Source organism: Eurosta solidaginis, chromosome 1 (assembly GCF_040869045.1).
Source record: "Eurosta solidaginis isolate ZX-2024a chromosome 1, ASM4086904v1, whole genome shotgun sequence".
In the NCBI taxonomy this organism is placed as follows: domain Eukaryota; kingdom Metazoa; phylum Arthropoda; class Insecta; order Diptera; family Tephritidae; genus Eurosta; species Eurosta solidaginis.
Window position 1 is genome coordinate 298,992,788 of NC_090319.1, and position 23,220 is coordinate 299,016,007.

Here is a 23,220-nt window from a genome sequence, read left to right on the forward strand (position 1 = left end):
TAATTTTTATTGATGCAACTATTATTCACTCTTGGGAAATATTTTTTTTCAGAAATCGAAATCTGCACTTTTAATCTATCAATATTATAGAAAATTAACGAACATCTATTTTAACAGAGAAACTGATTGAACCAAATAATTGGAAGAAAACAATTACGTCCATACCTGCGGTATATGGCAAAGGCATGCTCGGAATCCCTTATTAGCGTTTTCTGCATCGAGTTGGAAACTCCAAAGGGAAATCAAGTCATCCTCCCAAGTGTTTGTCCCAAATCAAATGGGGGCCTAATCTTTCGTCTGCAACCAAAATCGAAGGTCGATAAGACCGTTAGTCTTCCAGATGACTTTTTTTTCTGAACTTGAAAAATTTTGGAGTAGTGATTTTACTTAGTCAAGAGAGAGTCGCCCTTTCAATGCATGTACTAATTCATATCTCTCGAAATGTATAAATAAATAAATGTAAGGCGCGGTAACCTCCGAAGAGATCTAAGGCCGAGCTTCTCTTCCAATTTGCGTCGTGCTCCTCTTGGTTTTCCCTACAAATTGGCCGGACGGGACCTACATGTTTTATGCGGACTCCGAACGGCATCTGCAGGGCAGATGAGTTTTCACTGAGAGCTTTTCATGGCAGAAATACACCCGGAGCGCTTGCCAAACACTGCCGAGGGGCGACCCCGCTTAGACAATTTTTCTTCTAATTGAAAAACCTTATTCCTAAAATTTTGATGTAGCTTTGACCCTCATTAGGGTAGGCACCTTGTCGTTGGTGTGAGGGCTTAGCCGAACTCCATAGCGCCCGACTATGAGGCGGAGCTGTTTAGGACTGACATCTACGCCGTTTCGCCTCATAGGAGGGCGGCGGGATGTCGGTGACCAAGAACTGCCAACCCCCTAATCCAGGGTGTTATGCGGACCGTGCCTATTCGTCGATTTGCAGCCAGGGGATAAATTCGGCTGTATTCGAACGGAGCCTTCCCGATACCGGGCCATCTCGGGAAGTATTTATGGCCTTACCGCAGTAAGGGGCGCTGCTGTGGCGGACGGTTCTTTCCCCGTATATAATACTGGACCGCTGAGCCCGCCTTGTCGGGCAGGTGGTCGTACGACCAAGATGAACAACTCATTACCTGAATGTAATAAGGAGGATGTAAAGAGGACTGAGTCGCAATCCAAGGACGACAAATACGAATTAAGCGATACGTCGGACTCGGGGAGCGAGAGTAGTGCTGATTCAATGAACTCCGTGTTGGAGAAGCACACAAATGAAAACGGAGTAGAAGAGTGGAGAAGGGTACGGAGCAGAGGAAGTAAAAGAGCTCTCTCGCAGTACCGTGCAGCACTAAGAATTGTACAACGCTTGGGAGCAGTGGTCGACCCAACAGAAGTGGAGATCGAACGCTTGGAATGGGCCCATGAAGCGGTAGAAGTAGGTCGAAGGCAGTTCAAAAGGTATGCTGCGAGAAACCCTCGGTTCTGCAACCGGTACGAGGAGGAAGAAGCGTCGAATGGCAGAATGAAGAGGCAACGTTCGGCAGAAGGCGACAAGCCTGCTTTCAAGAGGCAGAAAGGACCCAGTCCTAGAGCCGCGAGGCAGGGCAGTCGCATAGACAAGACAAGTAGGCCCAAAGCTGTAAGACAGATGGGTTCCAATAGCGAGGTAGCAACTACCTCGAAAGCTGCCAGTCAGAGGGAAGTTCCAACTACGGAAGTAGGAGATAAACCAAAGGGAGATAACGCTAAGACTCCGGCTTTCTCGGAAGCGCTAAAGGGAGTTAACGCGAAGACTCCGGTGTTCTCGGAGGTTCCAAAGGGAGATAACACTAAGACTCCTGCTTTTCCCGAGAAGATGAGTGATGTGGCAAAGCAGTCACTGACTGTGGCGCTGGTTGATCGTAGCAGTCCGTTCGGACAAATGACTACTGAAAGGTGGAGATCTGTGGAAAGGGAGCTTATTAGCTTAATGCTTAAGATGATGCGGGAACAACCAAGTAAGCCCCTTCCAACTTTTGATTCGGGGGGATGGTATAATGGTGTGAAGATGATAGCGTGCGACAACATCGCGAGCTTGTGGTGGCTGGAGGAAGTCGTTCCAAACCTCCAAAGGCAAGGCACGAACGCGCGGTTTGAGGTGGTGGATAAAGCGCAAATCCCCACGGTACCAAAAGTTAAGGTATGGATACCATGCGTGATGAAGTCGGAGGATACACTGCGACTTCTGCAGAATCAGAATCCGAACATACCGACACAGGATTGGAAGGTACTTACTGTATCTCGGCCTACCGAGGATGGTCAGTTCTACATCTTCCAAATAAACAAGCAGGCGGAGGATATTTTGTATACGCAGCTTGGCAAAATGTCCTTTGGCACTGGCAAAATTTACATGCGACTCAGGAAAAGAAGTCCCGAGGATAAAAATCCTAACACGCTGGAAGTGGGCGAAGTCGAAAAGGACCTCAGAAGCCTAAGGGAAAAAAGACAGGTGGAGGTCCCCGACGTCACCACGAACGTGCTAGAAGAGGACCAACCGCTAAATGGTGCTGTGACTCGCACAGAGGAACACACGGCACAACATTCACGAGGGGATGAAGGGTGCCTCGAATACTCTAAACCAAAAGGGCAAGAGGAGGACGACGACGTCAAGACGAAGGTGCTGGAGGGGGACAAAGAGCCCAATGGTGCTGCGAGTCCTACAGATAAACCTCCAACACAGTAAAGTGGCGTCGAGCGAACTCCTCCTAACCCTTGAGGAGGGTTCGTTTGACGTGGCGCTGATCCAGGAGCCGTGGCTCTCATCGGGAGGAAAGGTTTCTGGACTTAGCGCGCGCGGGTTTGGCGTTTACTACGCACAAACGGAAGGACGGGTGCGAGCTGTAGTAATGGTAAGGAAACAGCTGCATTCATATATGCTGCCTAATTACACCACCGAGGATCTCGTAGCGGTGGCCGTTGAGCAAAAGAATAAGCAGGCATTTATCCTGGCGTCCTGCTACATGGCCCATGCTGCGGAGGTTCCACCGATGGAGTGCAAAAGGCTAGTACAGGAGGAAGGGCGCAAAGGGCGGTTGGTCATAAGCGCAGATGCAAATGCGCACCACAATGCGTGGGGAGGAGCAGATACGAACGAGAGAGGCGAATCTCTATTTTGTTACATCCTGCAAACCAATTTGCAGATAGCCAACAGGGGAAATGTTCCTACATACATTGGTCCAACATCCAGCAATGTTCTGGATATTACATTGAGCTCCGAGCGTGATATATCAAGGTATGATTGGATGGTTCTCGATAGACCATCCTTCTCCGACCATGCGTATATAAGCTTCAGCATCCCACTAAAGAGGGTAGAGAAGGGAGGAACCTTTAGAAACCCTAGGGCAACGAATTGGACTAAATTCCAGAAACATGTAGAAACGAAACTGGGACAACCCAAAGAGGTTGCTAATGTAGAGGAACTGGAGGAGTCGAATGAATTCCTAACAAGGACGCTTATGACTGCGTATAACAAAGCTTGCCCTCTAAGAAGATTCAGAGGAAAAGCAAAGCCGCCATGGTGGAGCAATGAGCTGAGTCTTCTAAGAAGACAGGTAAAAGAAATGTTTAAACTCGCAAAGACCGCGGAAAGCGAAGCGTGTCGGGACGAGTACAGGGATCTACTGAGGATCTACAAGCGTGAAATTACCAGGGCGAAGAGAAACTCATGGAAAAGTTTCTGTACGGACATAGAATGCTCCAGTGAAACAGCACGGTTGAAAAAAGTCCTAGCAAAGGGAAACATAGTCCAGGGACTAATAAAGAAAGAGAACGGGGAATGGTCACGTGATAGTGAGGAATCCCTTGAGGTGCTTCTCGATACACATTTCCCATCGGGAGACGGTTTAGAAGAACCAGCAGACATCACTCACACTTCGATCACGGAGCTAGTGGTGCCGGGCTTGGTGACCGATACCAAGATCGAGTGGGCAGTGAAGACGTTTTCTAAGTTTAAATCGCCGGGCCCAGATGGTATATTCCCGGCCATGCTACAAGTCTCAAGTAGGGCGGTCGTGGAATGGCTTAAAATAATATTCGATGGGTGCATAAGACTGAATCATGTACCGCACTCTTGGAGAACTGCTCGTGTAGCTTTTCTACCAAAGGCGGGGAAGATCGGTCACGTGTATCCCAAAGACTATAGACCCATTAGCTTAACATCATTTCTGCTCAAAACCTTTGAGAGGCTGATAGATGTGTACATAAAGTCCAACGTGGATGAAAAGCTGCTCTCCACAACACAGCATGCGTACACCAAAGGCAAGTCGGTAGACACCGCATTGCATAGGGTGGTAATAAGCATAGAGAAATCCTTGGAATATAAGGAGTATGCTCTAGGAGTCTTCTTGGACATTGCCGGGGCTTTCAATAATGTTGCAAAATGGGCGATTATGGATGGTCTTAATTACATTAAAGTACATCCTGCCTTAATCAGATGGATCGGCTGCATGTTAAATTGCAGAAAGATTACATCACAATGGGGATTGTACGAGGCCACGAAATCAGTGGACAGGGGCACGCCGCAGGGGGGGTGCTATCACCTCTGCTGTGGACACTGGTCATCAACCAACTGCTCAGGCAATTCGATGAGGGACCCGTAAAACTTACGGCTTACGCAGATGACGTTGCAATTGTCATAAGTGGAAAATGCCTTCCAACGATTAGTTCTTTGATGGATCGGGCGCTTCGTGATATTCATACCTGGGCATGTAATGTCGGGCTGAAAGTCAATGCGGAGAAGACGGATATGGTCTTGTTTACAAAGAGGTACAAGGTCCCAAATTGGACCAGGCCTAAGTTAGGAGCGGTGACCTTACAGGAGAAACCTTGCACAAAATATCTAGGAATCATCCTAGACAGTAAGCTGTCATGGAAGCTCAACGTGGAGGAGAGGGTCAAGAAGGCCTCAACGGCACTCTATGCATGTAAAAGAATGCTGGGGTGTACGTGGGGCCTATCGCCCTCTCTTTCTCATTGGGTTTTTACAGCGATTGTAAGCCCTATTCTATACTATGGAGTTCTTGTTTGGTGGAAAGCCACACAAAAAACAACATACCTCAAAAAATTAGAGGGGGTATGCAGACTATCGATGCTTTGCATTACGGGAGCCCTGAAAACAACCCCGACGGCTGCACTGTATGCCATTCTGCACATTCCACCTGTAGACCTGGTAGCAAAGAACAAAGCGTTAACGACCGCAACCAGGCTCGATGCTTCGGGGCAGCTTGAGCGCCGACCATATGGCCATAGTAGTATAGCGTCCTCAGTCACAAGACGAACAGACTACATGATTCCCTACCTGCACTTTGAGGGAGATCTCAAGGCCACAATAGAGGTGGACGGTTGGCGCAAGTGTGCGCAAATGGCGGACGAGGCGATACATGTGTACACCGATGGTTCCAAAATAGTGGAAGGAGTAGGGTCTGCGGTATACTGCGCTGATCCGGAATTAAGCAGATCCTACAGGCTGCCGGATTACTGTAGCGTTTTCCAAGCGGAAATATTAGCCGTAACCAAAGCAGTAGAAACCCTGGAAGAGAATAGCTTAAGCTGCAACCGTGTTAACTTTTATATTGACAGTTAAGCAGCAATTAAGGCAATAATCTCGCATAGCACAGCATCTAAATGCGTGTTAGAGTGTAAGCAGTCTCTGGAGAGAATCGGGACAGGGAGAAGCATACATCTATATTGGGTCCCAGGGCATATGGGAATAGATGGGAATGAAAAAGCGGACGAATTAGCTAAAAAGGGCGCATCCCTTGAAGCTTGCTCCGTAGACGTCCCAATTAGATTGGGCGAGATTAAGCGAAGGCGAGAGGTGCACATGATCCACCAAGCAGAAAAGGCGTGGGTTCAAGCGCGGGGCTGTAAAGTGTCGAAGATTATGTGTAGGTCTTACAACCTTAGACTAACACAGTTGCTTCTATCATTAAAAAGAGAGGACTGTAGACTCATGACGGGTATTCTGACTGGACACTGCCTTCTGGCGTCACATGCCTTTAAATTAGGCTTGGTCAGTGATAGCAGGTGTAGGAAGTGCGGGTTGGAGGAGGAAACGATCGAGCACGTTCTGTGCTCGTGCCCTGCACTTGCCAGGCTAAGACTCCAGCTATTAGGAGTGATACAGCTGTCAGATCTAGAAGCAGCAAGTGGCTTAAGTCCTAGGAAGCTTCTAGTATTTGCCAAGAGGACGGAGTTATTTTATAACATAGGTCCTGGTTTTTGATAGGGTTTTTCAGTTTGGTCGTTAAAACAAACTTCTGGTAACACTACGGACTCAATCAGTCTATGTGAGGTCCTCATGGACCGGCCAGTTCAACCTACCTACCTGCCCGGGGTGCGAACCCAGGGCATACGGTGTGATAGGCGGAGCACGCTACCATCACACCACGGTGGCCGAAATGTATGGCGAATCCATTTATGACAGCACGCACTTTGTCTCATTTATCATAACATCTCATTTTGCTCCCTCTTTTTACTGGCCAGGGCAGCAAAGAGGGTTTGTTTCGCTGGCCAGGTTTGTTTCGTCAGAGTCCAGTTAAAAAATCGCGCGAAAGGAGTCACCTTGTTATAAAAGCTCCTTCTCAATCCTTCTTCAGGATCAGCCCAGATATCTTGTCTACTTCAGGAGCTATTCGAGATTAGTTCGAGACCGTTTGAGAACTGCTTTGTGACTTTTTTGCAACCATGATGGAGAACTTAAGAGCCATTTAATATCTTTAACGAACTATATGAGGTATCGACGAATTATTTTTTACATTATTTTTTATAAGATCGTTATCGGTAGCAACGTTATCGACGAGTTACCCAATCGTAATTACCTTTTTATCAAAGTGTGATCGGGATCATATCGAATATCTTTTGGGCCATTTCAGTTTGCTATCGATAAAAACGTTAAATTATTTTTATTGATATGTTATCGGCGTGCTATCAAACTGTTATCGAAACTTGTTGCTATCGGCGCCAGCATTAGTACAACGTTTATTATCGAATTGTTATCGAATTGTTATCAAAGCGTTATCGTATTTTTTGAAGTCATTTTCGAAATAGTTTAAGCCCATTTCAGTACAATTTAAGGACATATAGAGATATCGACAAGCTTTTGGTTTGCTATTGGTTTTTTTATCAGTTTTATTTTTTGTTGACGAGTTGTCATTGGCTTATTATCTACTATAATCGGTTTGTTATCAATAAAAAAAAGTTATCGATATATTATCTGTTTATAACTATCGTATTGTTATCGGAAGATCATCAGCTCGTTTTTGTGTACAGACCGATGAACTTTTTTGAAAAAATTTCGAGACTATATGAGTTACCGACAAACAATCGGTTTGTTATCGATTTGTCTTCAGTTTTTTATCAAATTTATAACGGTTTGTTATAGATATCAGCTTTACTGGTGTTTCATTGATAAATTATAGGCGCTATTGGTTTGTTTTTTGCTTTTTATCGATTTGTTATCGATTCATCGCCCCTAACATAAAGTTGTTGTTGATAACAAATGACAACAACAAACAGGTAGTCCGTCGATAGCAAACGAATAAGATACCAAAAACAAGATGATAAATCGGCGATAATAAACCGATAATCCTTTTACACACCGACTCAATATACGAACGCGAATGCCAACAATTGCATCATTCCTTATACTTACTACTACATACGTACATACATCTATAGTAAATTTTGTAAGAGATAATTTCAATCAGCCACGTATTCTCGTTTCATCTTTTAGGGTGCCTTCGTAGTTCCTGCACCACCCAGTAGCGTATCCAGCACATCCACAATCCGACGATCGATTAGCGATCTAGAAAGTTTCCTCAGTCCCAAATCCCAAAATAATAACGGTAATAGCAGCATTGGTGGCAGTAGTAACAATAATTCTACAAATGAAAACTCGCCCACCACCACAACTACAACAAATATGCTACCTGCTGCAACAAAAATTAGAAATTATGGTAGTGGTACCTTTGGCTTACAACAAATTGGTATGTCGCAAGGTATTGAGATATTCGCACCAAAACTACAAAAGACAATTAACCTTGGTGCGGGCGTAAACTTGAATACGTCACACCAGGCATGTAACGCCGTGATTAACCCGCCAACATTAAAAACAGCAGCAGCAAAAACAAATACAACGACTACCAAAGGAACATCGACCGATGCAAAAGACTCAACATTAATTGAGTTACTAAAGCGTGGCACACGCATCGCTGTCACTGCCAAAAAATCGCTAAATAGTACAAACACAATTACAAATCTGTGCAATGGCAATGGCAGTACGCGGCAAATAATCACAAATAATAATCGTACAGTTATTATACCATCCGATGTGCAGGTCTTGCCGACGCGCATGACAAAATCTAGCGCTAACGGTGCGCGGGCCTCTACACCAGCCAGCATAGCGTTGAGCGATACAACGCCACTCTCACTTACCATATCACAGAACAGTGACAGCAATATGAGTGGTGATGTTTATACGGTGACTTATAGCAGTGACGCGTCAGGCTTTTTTGATGATGCCGCCGAAGTTTATAATGTCGCTGACACGGATATGCTATTGCAGACAGTGGATACGATGCAATTACTAAATGATGACGCGCAACAACAATTAAAAGGCGAACATTCCGAACAATTTGAGACTGTGGCAAGTGTCGATATCGCTGAAGGTGAACAAAATCCGATTAGCGAAACTTGTATACAGACAGATTTTTTTAAGCTGGAAACTGAAAGTAATGGATCAAACATACCCCCCAACACACTACCCACGTTCCAACAATTCTATTCCAAAGAGCTCATAATGCAAAATAGTGCCCAAATACAGGCTGTGACAAATATGCGCGCGCAACAAACGCATCAATTGGGTACAATGTCCTCACCAATAAATTCCCCACTTGCGTATCCCACACCGCCCTCCAGTCATGAAAATATGACACAATCTTCGCCATATGTGGAGGATGGGCAACAGTATGCCGAGGTGGCGAATACATTTTTTAACAACGAAAAATGTGACGCGGAGTTCTTAACTCAGCCGGGTACTGAAGTGACATTCTTCAAGGGTGATGACAATCAACAGTCTGAGCTAACTGATAGCGAGAAGATATTAAAACTGAAAACAGTGTTGGAAGAGAGCGCATTTGATGGTTCTATTAAAGTTGAAGACCTCTTAAATAGCACACAAGATGATGACACTGAGTGTGATTTACGTGATTTTGCTGAAAGTAATTTGGCATTCCTGGATGAGGATCAAGAATTCTTGAATGATTCGCGAAATGCAACATCACCTTTGCCGGAATCTTTTTTCACCGGTACTATTGGCACTGCTGATGAAGTTAAAGAGGTGCTGCGTGATGTGCTACCAGATGAGAGTATCAATCTTAATTGTGAACAACAAACTGGCGAGAATATCATCGATTTGTATTATTTGCCAGGTTTGGGTTTGCAATCGCAGATGATGCCAAACTCAGATGATCCGCTATTGTCTTCATCGCCACGCGATTTCGCACAACAGCGCGGACAAGTTATACAAACTACACAGCAAGTGCAGCTGCAGCAGCAGCAGTCTGCACAGCAGTTACAGCAACAACAACAACAAGCACAGCAGCTGCCACAGCCACAGCAACAACAAAATCAATCACAACCGCTTGCAGCTACACCACAAATTCCGCAAACTACACAACAGCTACACTACGCACAGAATATGGAGAACCAATTGCAGCAACAACAACAACAACAACAACAGACGACTGCTGTCGCAACATATGTAGGCAATCAAGTAGTAGTTGGAATGCAACAACAGCAAGTTAGCGATGTCAATTGCAATAATGCGACACTGCAGTACAATCTACAGCATCTGCCACAAGTACAAAACCAACAACAACAATTCATAGAGGTCAACACATCGATGCAACATGCAGCAACACTTGATTGTAGCGGTGGAGTTGGAGGCAGCGGCATATTGCATCAACAGCTTGTCTTCACTGGTTCCACAGACAAACAGGAGATACATATAAGCGGACAATCAGGTCTTTTGTCTATTAATGGTGCACTAAATGCCGATACAAATATTTATTTTGCCAGCAATTCAAATAATTCCAACAACTCGTTGCTAACGCTGCAACACAACACATGCAATACAACGAGCACCAGCAACAGCGCAACCGCCGCCTCTTCTTTATGCATGCCACCAGCCGCAGCTACAGTCATCTCCACGCTACAACCCTTGTCCAACCAAACCAATTCCATATTGAAACGTCGACTGCGTCCGCATAGTTTAAATGATCCCAGCAACTTACAAAGTTTTGCCAAATATCATCCGCTGTCGCCGTATCGTTCCAAACTTCGTAAGCCCTCACGTACGCATTATACACCGGCGCCTATACTAAATCCTGATCGTAAAGGTATTGGCTTGTACTGTAGTGCACGTAAGCAATTGAGCTCGGGTTTATTGGGTTTTGAAAGTTTCGATGATGATTTCGATGATTCAGTAGGATTGGTGGATTTTTCTGATGAATCAAAGGTGAATTTAGGCTCTGCATATCAAGCTCAAATACCGACTTGTCGTGAGCGTATGCAAAGTGTTGGTAGTGATGCTGCCACCGATGGTGATTTGTACAAAACTAATTCATATTTTGATGTTGAAGAGCCAATCGGTGCAGAATTGTTATGGGATCCCACCGTACAAACCGATGACAAAATTTTAATGCGCTACATTGACCTGAGCAAATCATCAGCTGTTCCGTTGGGTAGTCATTCAGAGGAGGTGGCGTTAGTAACATTGCTGAAGGCGCGCGGAAATATGGCTGCAGCGGTATTGACACTCTTACAAACACAATCAAATGCATTCCAGATGAAATGGTCCGCTACGGAATTGGAAGTGTTCTTGAAGGGATTGGAACGACATGGCAAAGACTTTGGGCGTATTTCGTTAGAGGTAAGATATTAAACTTTATTCATTTCTCAAAATTCGTTGTTTTAGATTTTCCATAAATCTTCTAAAACCCAAAATCTGCGGACACATGCTATGTTGACAGCCCCGAATTGCGGTTTTTTCAGTTCCAAAGGCAGTTGAACAAAGTCAAAGCAAAAATCGTTGAGGTGCAAGCACTCTTCGCTGAATTCCGTCTTCAAGGGCCACGTCTCAGTTTATGCGGGCTGGCGGACGAGCTATCTTTCTTTTCATTCATTTGGGCATATGTGATGTTATTCGAGTTACACGTTATGGCCTTACAGATTTGGCGTGTAGTGTGTCCACATTTCATTGTTCTCCATCAATTAAGAAACTTTTTTCTCAGATCTGAGTGGATAGTTTGGACCAAAAATTTAATTCCCGACATTGTCAAATACGTTTTGCGAATAGTTTATAGGCCCGTTGAGATTTACGAGTTTATACAAATACAACCGAAATCAACGACTAACTCAATTTATTGAAGGATGATCTATTTTGTCTGTTCGGATGTATACTGGTCCCCTAGTATTTCAAGTAGTCGGCCTAGTACATATAACGTATTGATTGCTCCCCATATAACTGATATTGATGGAGAGTTATATTAAAGTGAGATAGTTAGGGGGGTTGGCTCATTCGCACAGCGCAGCCGCTGCTTTTTAATTCGCTGGGACTATGTTGATGTCTGCGTATAGCTCGTACAGCTCATCCTTAAATCTTCTGATTAATATTCTATGTCTACTCCTCATCCTTACAGCTTTGACAGATGTTATTCATTGGGATTAACGTGGGCGTACCGGGTACGCCAGTCAGGCAGTAGCCTAGAGGTACAATTTTTTCGAGACACCTAGAATTTGAGTAACACAACTCAAAACAGGGAGACCCGAGCCACTGGTTGCACGCACCCAGAAGTAGAGATTTTGTCTTCCACTGGTTTATTGCATTTCTCAATACACCACTGGGACTTGAAAACTACTTCAATGGTGTGGTGCCTAATTCCAATTGAAATATTCCGCAATCAGTAGTCACTTTCGATGTAATATTCCTGGCATCAAGGGCTTTGATCGCTGTTTGACTGTTACAGTAAATTGACACTGATGTATGATTCCAAAATAGTAGCCAACAACCGACGTCCGCTGTAATAGATCGGCAACCTTATACTTAAGGAGAGTGAAAAATCTCTGAGCAAATACCAGTGCCCATATTTCCGTGGCTCTAGGCCTAGAGCCGAATAATTCTCCCAACCAAGCAGTTCAACAAGCAACACTGGTTTCACTGCCTAGCCGAAGGGAATGCAACTATTTTTACTTCTGGCAAAACGACTATCTTTTAGATACTAGGTAGAGAGGACCTACAGACTCTGTTACTATGTAGGTACTGTACTGAACGCTTCAATCTACGATTTCTCTAAATGTAATTAACAGAGATATTGAGATCAAAAGGTCTTAGTAAAGGTCGCAGTACATCGCTATGTGGGCAACTACCAACTGAAAAACGTTGTTCAGAACTTACTCTTCAGGGGAAAGTCCATTTTCCCTGTTCTCACTCACCCTTTTTTTCCTCCCCATCTTATTTTTTATATCTATTTCCATAACAATCTCCATCTTAGTCTCCGCTACTATCCATCTCTTCTCCTCTGTCTCAATCTCCTCCCTCTCCTTCTTCCTTTTCCGCCCACTTTCTTTCTCCCTCTCCCACTTCCTCTCCCTCTACTCCCCTCTTTCTCACGATCGCTCTCTCCTTCACCTTCTCTCCTCCCTTTCCCACTTCCATCTCCCTCCCATTAAATGTTGTAAGTGTGATGATAACACATGACATAATTTACTTAAAATAATATGTTTTTATTTTTGTCGACACAGTTGGGCTCCAAAACGACCGGCGAGTGCGTTCAAATGTATTACTTCTGGAAAAAACTCTGCGTCGACTATAAATTGTCCCATTTGAAGACAGAAACACCACCACCGCCACCAGCCAATGATCCCAAGCCATATGTGTGCGAAGTTCCTGACTGCTCTGCGGTAAGTTGATCTTTTTTTAGTCACCAAACACTCAAAGAGTCCTACTTAAAGCAAATATTTGCGCTTTAACGCTCTGAAGGTTCTCTCTAGCTCTATTAGACAAACTTTATTACGTTTTAAGTACATCGCGAAACTTACGAATAAATAAGTATGTACATTAGGGTGCGCCTTATTTGTATGAAGACAAATTTTTGTTACCCTACAAAGCAAAGTACCGATCCTTAGGCAAGATCAGTGGGTCATAAAAAAATTTTGATTTCACTACGTGAAACGGCCGCTAACGTGTCGCGATGGCTGTGAGCTGAAAGGATGATATTCTTTGATATTTTCACGAAAAGTTAAAACTTAAGTTTTTACATAGAGAGTGTTACGCTATGAAGAACAAAATTGTAAAAACATATGCGCCCTATTATACATACTTTTTACGCTTATCTCTTCCTCCCTAAAAACGCATAGCGCCCAAATTTGTACGTATGTATGTTTGTATATATATTGCACCATTACCGCCTATTCCACAGAGCTTCACCTCAAAAGCTGCCCTGCATGGCCACACTCGCATTCATACGTATGGCAGAAATGCTAATAATCACAATAACAACAACAATAATAATAACAATCATCATAATCACAACAACAACAACAATGCTACAAGCAACACGACTAATACTATAAACAGCTCTTCAATGGGTGGTACGACAAACATTGTTCAACCTAACATCAATGGTACATCACAAACTGGTAACCTGACCACAGGTACAGGCAACATTTTGGTTAAAGATGCTAATCCAAGTGGAGCTAACACAGCTAATAAGGACATCACCGAATTTCCCTGCAAGGTGTGCGGCAAGTAAGACCCCCATCCTCTCTCTTTCTAACTATCAACTCCTTACTGTCATTTTGTATTCTCGTAAACGTAAACGTAAACGCTACCGTTATCGTTACCGTAAAAATATGCTACAAATGTTTATCATACACATACATACATTTATATCAACATGAATACAGTAATTTAAATGTGTTTTCGTTTTTAGAACATATTTTTCTTTGTTCATATTTTCGTTTAAAATTTACGGTATTAAACTGCGGCTATTTGGTATTGTTGTAATGAGTCGTTAATGACTGAGTTTTTAGCTGTGCTATGTTTTCAAGGCAGCATTATTGACAGGATTCACTCGGTATCTATTCAGAATCTTTTCGGAATGATATCTGAATTATTTTATATAGTTTCATCATAAGTTTGGATTAAATTGATTGGGATTGCGATTACTTGAGATTAGTTTCTAGATGATTCTAAATCATCTCGATAATTTAGTGACCGTTTCGGAACCGTTTTGGGTGGTATTACCGGAAAAGAAAAGGTTCCAAAAATGTCAACTTTACTGAAAAACCCACGTCTCCAAGTTTGAAAAATTTAAAATTTGATTTCGCAAAAGTAACCGGTATCGAAAAATTTTCGTTTCGAAAAAATAATTCGAAAAAATATTCGAAAGTGGATTTCGAAAGCAACCCATTTCGAAAAAGTTACCAATTTCGAAAAGTAATTGATTTCGAAAAGTAAGAAGCTGGTTTGCAAAACCTAATGTTTTTCAAAAAAGAAGGAGTTAACAACTTTAAAATGTGACTGGATTCGAAAAAGTAACAAGTTCTTAAAAACTAAACAGATTTGAAACTGTGACTGAAATCGAAAAAGATATATATTTCAAAAACTTGCCTAATTTCGAAAAATTAACAGATTTCGAAAAGTTAACGTTTTAAAAAACTTTAAGTTATGAGGTCGATTTCGAAAAATATACTAGTTCCAAAAAAGTATTCGATGTTGAAAAAATTGCTGTTAAAAAAGATTTGGAAAATTAGTAGGTTTGGAGTTACTGATTTCGAAAAGTTATCCAGTATGAATACTTAAATTAATAGTTTATCCAAACTAATCCGTTCAAGAAAATTGTATCGGATCACGGAAAAGGAACTGATTTCTCCAAGTTAAGCAGATTCAAAAAGTTCCGAAAAAGCAACTGATATCGAAAAAGTTAGTAAATTCAAATAGGTAAACAATTTAGTATGTGAAAGCGATTCCGAAAAAGTTATCGATTTTGAAAAAGATGCTGGTTCGTAAGAAGTATTCGATTACGACTGCTGGTTTCGGAAACGAATCAATTTCGAAAAATAGCCGATCTGGAGAAGTTACTGAAACATAATTTCGGAAAACGGTGCTTATTTCTATAAGCTAAGCTGTTTCGAAAAATTGAGCGGTTTTAGAAAAAGTTACCTATTTCACAAACTGATGACTTCGCACGAGTTCCTGATTTGGAACGAAATCACTGATATGAAAAAAGTAGCCATTCTCTAAAAGTAGCTTATTCTGAAAAAGTTACCAATTTTTAAAGAGTAACTGACATCAAAAATATTAGAAATTTCGTAAAAGAAGCGGATTTCGAAAAAGTTACAAATTTTTGAAAAGTAGTTTATTTTGCTTAGTTCGCAAATATTACCAATTTTGGAAAAGTTACCGAACTGAATCGAAAAGATTAAACATTTGGCAAAAGAAACCGATTTTGAAAAATTTAACAATTTAAAAAAAGTAGTCGATTTAAAAACAATGCTCTGCTTTCAAACGGACACTAACTTCGAAAATATTTATCAATTTGGATAAAGTAACTGGTTCCGGAAGAGTAACCGATTCCGAAAATGTAATCGATTTAATAAAAGAAACCGATTTTGAAAAAGCACTTAACTTCGAAAAAGTTACAGATTTTGATAAAGCCATCTTTGAAATCGAAAAAGCTTTACAATTACTTTGACAAAATTGATAGTTTTTTCGAAATTCGCCACTTTTTCGAAATCGACGCCGCCAGTTTTATTATTCGACAGTATTAAAGTATTAGAAAATACTTAGAAGAGATTGCAATGTAGAATCAAAACAGCTGTCGACTTGTGCGTTGGCTAAATTTTCTCTATAATTAATTACTAATTTCTTTTTTTTTCTTTTGTTGATATATTCTCACTACACGAACTTACTCCCATATCTTTTTATTCATCCAAACATATATTATTAAAATTTATTTAAATGATATATAAGATAATAATAATTGTTGTTATTGTTGTTGTATTGTATTGTTTCATGTTTAAAAACAAACAAAAATTATTCAAAATACAAAAAATCAAACTAAATATAATAATTTAAAAAAAATTTATAAATAAACAAACAATCATAACTTAAATTTGATAATGATATAAAAAATATCTCTGCTTATCAAACAACGTACATCAATTGAATATAAAAAAAAAAACTTACTCGAAATAATTATAACAATGCTATTTATAACAAAAAATAAATGCAATAAAAATATGAAAACAAAATTTTGCAAATATCTAAAACGCGCAGAAACAAAAATCACAAATTGAATTGCGAGTTGACACCTCTCCCCACCACGCTGTTGTATAACGACGCGCACGCGCAAGCGCGCCCATTTTAAAAGTGCTAGCTCGCTCTCTTAAGCAGCAACAGTCGCTGCAACCGGCATGTCACTTTCAGCGCCACATTCAACCGAAACGTAAAATTGTAAGTGGTGTTTGTTTCTTTGCTAAACAATTTAAGTCTTTCATTTCCATTTTCAATTTAAAATTACAATTAAAAAAAAAAATAGATATTTGATTATCCAATTACTTATATGATACAATTCATTTCAAAATTCCTCTCTCTATCTGCTGTCTCTCTCTCTCACACATGCCGATAATAAATATCTATATATATATTTTGTATTACTTATGATACGATAATTCCATTTTTTAAACCATTATATCTTTAACATTTCCTTATCCACTTAATAACAACACTAACGTCAAAGAAAATTTTATTAACATTTTTTTTTTTGCTAAATAAGTAAAACTCCCCTCTATATCCCCTCCAAAATATTTTAACTTAGACTTATAACTAAAATAATTATATTGACACTTTGCGCTCAATTGCTTCAAGCATTATTTGATTAACACAATTTTATAATAGATCATTGCATTTTTTTTTACCTAAAACACCCACCCAAAGCAAAAACAAAAATTCAAAAATGTAAATATGCCTCGCTCGTACCTACATAAATCATAAACAAGAATTTAAATTCCCTCATATGAATGTAGATTAATAATACATACAAGCTTACTAATATAAATTGATTAACGCAACCCTTCAAGCATCTCAGATCACGTTTTAATTTTAAAAACCCCGATGTGTAGAGGAATACTAATTTAATTCAACTTACAAAAAGGCGTAGAAATATTAACTCCATTAATAAGAAACTATTCGGATGTGGATATTTGGGGATACTGTATCCGTTTTCAACCGCTACATCATCAACATGGTAGGACTGCAGTTGGTATTTTCAAGAAACCCAAGTAGTAACCACAGATCAGAGTTACATTAGTCGGCCCCACGTTGGGCGCCATTTTATATTGTGTGCAAATTTTCGAAGAAATGAAAGGAAGCAGCTTCAAAAGTCGCAGCCCATTACGAACCAACAGCTAAAACAGGTTATATTCTAAAAAATAAGTAATATAATAAGACATTTCACTGAAAATGCTTGCGGTTTTTTACTTGGAATACTTGCAAAATTGTTTTCACAAAGTCTTTAAATTTATATTTAAATGACCATTTTCTTAAACCAAACTTTTTTCTTTACAATTGACTACTGTATTGGGTTCTTATGAATTAGTAATGCATAAGTTTCTCACACAAGTGTACAACAGTAAACATACATTGTTTTATCAACTAACTTAAGCGGTTGCGCATGAGGTCACAGCTATTTCATTCAAATATTTATTTATAGGTGCAAATCAAGACGTTTAAGGACGATCCTCTCATCAAAAATTAACATTAACCAATAACTGCAAAAACTAACAAAATAATTTACTCCTTTAACAAATAAATGGTCGCTGATAAGTACATCTCGTGCATGTCTTGTGAAAAATTTATTTTGATTAAAATGAAATGCAATTCATATCTAGATTTTGTAGTTCTTATCGACGTGTATCGTCCATTTCATTTTGCGTACATATATATTTATATTCCTTCATACATACATACAAAAAATTCATGCATATACCTACATAAGTCCTAAAGAACTTCATACACCTTTTTGCAAATAACGAAGGAAAATTAAAATATCTTTCGAAATGCCAAATTTTTCATACTCACACTGTAATGTGTGCATTCGCAATCGCAATGAAGTCAAATTGCAGCGGTGCATGTTCGAGCAAACGAATTTTGATGGAATACTGCACCCTTGTGTATGTACATTCCCTGTAGGGAAGTCAATACCTAGTGATAGAGCTAAAGTAACAAATAAGTACTAGTTCGGTATTAACTAACTACTGGCTTTGAGTATGCCTAGGTAAGCAAATTGGCGGGAAACGGTTTCCAACAATGAAATTTTATCGCCAAAAATTCAACAGATTTTTTATGGAATCCTGTACACGCACACACATGCGCATATACTTGTGAAAGGGCTTCTACGCGTAAATAATTTGTAACGCGTAGCCCAATACAGGCCAGATGGATCCAGGGTTATTCTTGAATGAGCATATTATTGACAGCTGCCAAACCAAACAACAACGCCCGAAGACCGGCAATTCAGAAAGATACCAACTGATCAGAGCCATCTTAATAAAGGAAAGCTGATATTTCCAATGCAAATATTAATGGAGTGGTTTGGAACCTTCGAAAAAGGGGATAAGAAAAAATAGCAACTGTAAATTTAACACTTGTTTGGAACTAACGAAAAGGTACCAATAAACCAACTTCACATTTTTCAGCATTGCTAAAGTACCAGAAACATAAAATGTTGTTCAGAAACGGTAAAGTGAACTTCAGAATAATCATTTGTAATTCAGAAGTGGTAAATTTGTACTTCAGAAGTCGTAAAATGAACAAATGAAAGTAATATGCATTTCAGTAAATTTCAATTCAGAATAATAAATTGTACTTCCGATGTCGTAAAATGTGTTTCATAAAAGTTTAATTGAACTTCAGAAACCACTTATTGTTAGTGGCGCTTCAAGAAGCTTATAATGTACTCCAGAATAAAAGAATGCTGTTCAGTGGAGCGCAAACCGATCACACTTTTTACGTTTACTGGAGGACGATTTACATTTTAGGGAAATACAATTTTTCGTATCTGAAGTATAACTGACTATTCTGAAGTACATTTTACAGCTTCTGAAGCACAATTTATTATTCTGAAGAACAATTGACTGTTCTGAATTACAATTTACGTTGAAGCTGAAGCACACTAGAAAAAAGTGGAAATTTTTATTTAGCTCGGAACAACAGAAAAAGTAAATCAGGTAGGACAATTTCCACCGAATAGGACATTCGCCAATTGAAAGAATTTAATAGAGGTTGAGGGCGAACTAGTAGGGGTTCAGAATGTTCTAGAAAGGCACCAGTTTTGAATTACAGATTTTCCCTACAGGGTTTCATCAATTCACCACAGCTCCACGTTCACGTTCACAAAGAGATATATGAAGCGCTTTAAGACACTACATTATAACATTGCACGTTTGATCAAATAGCGGCTTAATTCAATACATTCACCTTGTGTGATTTAATATATCGTCCACATAAAGCACTAGCAGGTTTGTGCAAAAAAAAGAAAATATTATCCCGCAAGGCATAAAACCACTTTATTTTTCATTGAAATCAAAGCAAGTTAACTCAATATAAAGTCTGCTTACTTTGTTAGCAGTTACCGTATGATGTTACCATTTTGCCTGGGTGATGTGATATCCCTACTGTACCAAGATGTAAAATTAATTTAATTTCATTTATTTATTGACAAGATATTATTACAAAAAGATCCAATATATAACGCATGTAAATATAAAATAAGTTTGTCTGGGTCAGATTTACACTCGAAGTCGACAACACTCAGAGAAAAAATCGTTCTAAAACGAACGAAACAAGTTCACAATTAAGAACATTCGTTGACAAAAGTCTGCTAATTACGTTTTTTCTTAACTCGTGACCGATGCGCTTATTTTAAGAACACTTTGGTATTTATGTGTGAACCTTCTATGCTCCTTTCAAGCACTTCTTGGGTTTGATTTAAGAATTTTCGTTCTCACGCTTCGAGAACAATTTATGGTCGATTTAACAGTTTTCGGTCTCAATTCAAGAACGGTTTGTGCTTGATCATTGGTGGGAGTGGGAAGTAGAGATATACGCCGCCGATAAACGCCGCCGCCGCCGCCGCCGATTTTGATCGTTTTTCGCACGCCGCCGCCGAATGTCAAAAATATCGGCGCGGCGGCGGAGGCGTCCGGCGCGTTACTATATTTTCTACTCGTTTAAGACTGTATAGGCCATGTATTGCTCATGTCGAAAATTGGGCGGATATGGTCGAAAAGGGTATCAAGGGATGCGTATCACTGCCAGTTATATGAAACTAATGGCGAAATTTAACTTGTTCTAACTGTTCAAAAGTTATTTAAAAAAAACAAGCGCTTTCGATGTCACTTTAACACGGACTTCGCATCACCCAATTCACCAAGATATTAAAAAAAAAACACTAAAAAAAAGTTTTATAATAAATTTATATGCTCACTTTGCATATTTTGTCAAAAAATTAATAATGAACAATGAATTCAAATAAAATGACCGAAGGCGAACATGTTTTCAAATTGTCCTTCAGTTGTTAAAAAAAGCAAATTACCCAAAACAGGTGCCGATTTTTTTTAAAATTTTATATTGCGATTGGCTGTAAGAATAAGCGAAATCAGTGATGCAAAATCCTTTAGTAGGATTCAGGGGTTTAAACACTCCTTTGAATGATTCCCACCTTATACTTACGTTGAAGATTTATGTATGTACGTATAAGAAGGGTTTGAAAAATCACTTAAGCTTACATTCGAAAATCTGTTGTTTATTTGCCAAACTATACAATAGCGTCTGAAATGTTAATTTTCATTTTCACACTTCTTCCTTCAACACCAAAGTCTCCCGTTTTGACTTTTCCTAAAGTTGGCGGCCCTATCCAAAACTAGTACCTTGGAGTGAATCACATTGATTATAGCCTGTCAACCAAGTTTAAATATAACCTACCCGTTACGGCTCCTTTTACAAATGTGAATACGTAGGATCATATAGTTACCAGGTGAGGCTTTGTCCTTCGCGAGAACACTCAAAGTGGTGAAGCGAAAGCTTTCCCAAGACAGTCGAACTAATGACCGTGTATGCTACTACCCCAACGTCGTGGACAGTCGAACTAGTCTGAAAATTTAAGCTACGCGGCCATCCACAATGAGCTCTTATATCATAAAGCCGGAAAACAGCAGTTAACCTCTTTCAACTTAAAATCGGTGGACTTTCATTCTAAAATATCGTTTTGATTTAACGAAGACTATTGAAATCAATGTTGTGAACATAAACGTCTACAAACTTTAGTCTACATTGTAAAATTTTAATTATGTAGATGCGCCGAGGATTATACGATTTTCACCCAAGAGTTACGCAATGACATCCACTTAGACTGCTTATGATTTCGAGGGCGGCATTCTTGGCCAAATAGTCACTCCCTAACGTGTCAAGGTGTTTCTCAGGATCAGGAGGCGCGGTAGCGACTGGTGGTCGGGATTGCTACTGTTCGCACATCGGGGACTTTAGCTCGAAAAAACTGGATTCGCCCTGTGTCAGGTCAAACTTTTGCACGAGATATACAGACAAAAGTGTGACCATTATATGTATCTCTATTTCTCTTCACCAGACGCAGCAGTACCAACTCCAAAGACCGGTGTTAGATTCGAAGTCTGTCTGGAGTAGGTGAACGAGGGACAATCCTTCCGTAAAGAGTTACTCCTGAAACTTTTTGAACGGTATGCGAGATCTTGAGGCAAAACCCCCGGATCTTTCCGAAATGGCCAACACGTTGATTTCCTTACTTACTTTCTTACATAATTGGCGCTTAACCGTCTAAACGGTTATAGCCGTCCAACAAGGCGCGCCAGTTACTCCTTTGCTCCGCCAACCGGCGCCAATTGGTCACACCAAGGGAGTTTAAATCGTTTTCCACCTGGTCCTTCCAACGGAGTGGGGGCCGCCTCTACCTCTGCTTCCATAGGCGGGTTCCGATGGAAACACTTTCTTGGCCGGATCATCATCTTTCATTCGCATAACATGGCCTAGCCACCGCAGCCGCTGCGGTTTAATTCGCTGGACTATGTTGATGTCTGCGTATAGATCGTACAGCTCATCATTAAATCTTCTTTGGTACTCGCCATCGCCAACGAGTAGAGGTCCATAAATCTTTCGAAGAACTTTTCTCTCGAACACTCCCAAAGCCGCTTCATCTGCTGTTGTCATGGTCCATGCTTCTGCTCCATATAGCAGGACGGGTACGATAAGTGACTTGTAGAGTATGATTTTCGCTCGCCGAGAGAGGACTTTACTTTTCAATTGCCTACCTAGTCCAAAGTAGCATTTATTGGCAAGATTGATTCTTCGCTGGATTTCAGTGCTGATGTTGTTGCTAGTGTTGATGCTGGTTCCCAAATAAACGAAGTCTTTTACTATTTCGAAATTATGGTTGCCAACAGTAGCGTGGTTGCCAATTTTCAATTTGATTTCCTTAGATACATACAACCAAAAATTTTCTTAAATATTATTTTTTTAAATAGAAAAAATCAAGCTCTTTAAACTAAGAACACCGCCCCCACGCCGCCGCCGCCGGCATATAATAGACTCTACGCCGCCGCCGCCGATAAAGTGATCGGTGTAAACCTCTAGTGGGAAGGTACCATTTATTTTATTTTTTTTTTTATTAATAAATAACTTTTTTGTCATTAATAAAAAATATTAATAACAAACTATTATTAAAATTCCAAAAGATTAGAAAAAATGCATAATATGCATAATATGCATTTTTTCATATATTTCTTTTATTGAAAAATTCTTCTTATTTGATGATGCAATCTGAATTTATACTTAAAACATTTCAAAACAAGTTTGAGAATTACCTGTGCATATGTGAATGGAACTGAACGAAAAATAAGAGTTAGAAGAATAGAATATAAACAATTTTTTTCAAAAAACTTCAGAGCTTAGCGGAATTATCTTAAAATCTTGGAAGGAAATATAATTTGGACAGTAAATGCCAATGCGAGTTTGCTTAAATGCTTAAACGACGTAAGCAATATCTGAGCCTATATTTTCGATTGCTCTCGGAGGCATTTAGCCACGCTGTGACTGTG

At 40.1% G+C, this 23,220-nt stretch overlaps 1 protein-coding gene across 15 annotated transcripts in view; it reads left to right on the plus strand.

Moving 5' to 3' along the window:
* LOC137237505 (serine-rich adhesin for platelets) overlaps window positions 1–23,220 on the plus strand; it is a 242,022-nt gene that overhangs the window by 215,622 nt on the left and 3,180 nt on the right. For 11 of the 15 annotated variants that reach the window (XM_067761190.1, XM_067761187.1, XM_067761189.1 and 8 more), the window contains 3 exons: window positions 7,763–10,960; window positions 12,832–12,990; window positions 13,509–13,837. In XM_067761190.1, coding sequence (XP_067617291.1) covers window positions 7,763–10,960; window positions 12,832–12,990; window positions 13,509–13,837 — 3,686 coding nt within the window. Of the gene's footprint in view, window positions 1–7,762; window positions 10,961–12,831; window positions 12,991–13,508; window positions 13,838–16,369; window positions 16,547–17,246; window positions 17,509–23,220 lie in introns of all 15 variants that reach the window. The other 4 variants (XR_010948974.1, XR_010948973.1, XR_010948975.1 and 1 more) reach the window with 4 other exon arrangements.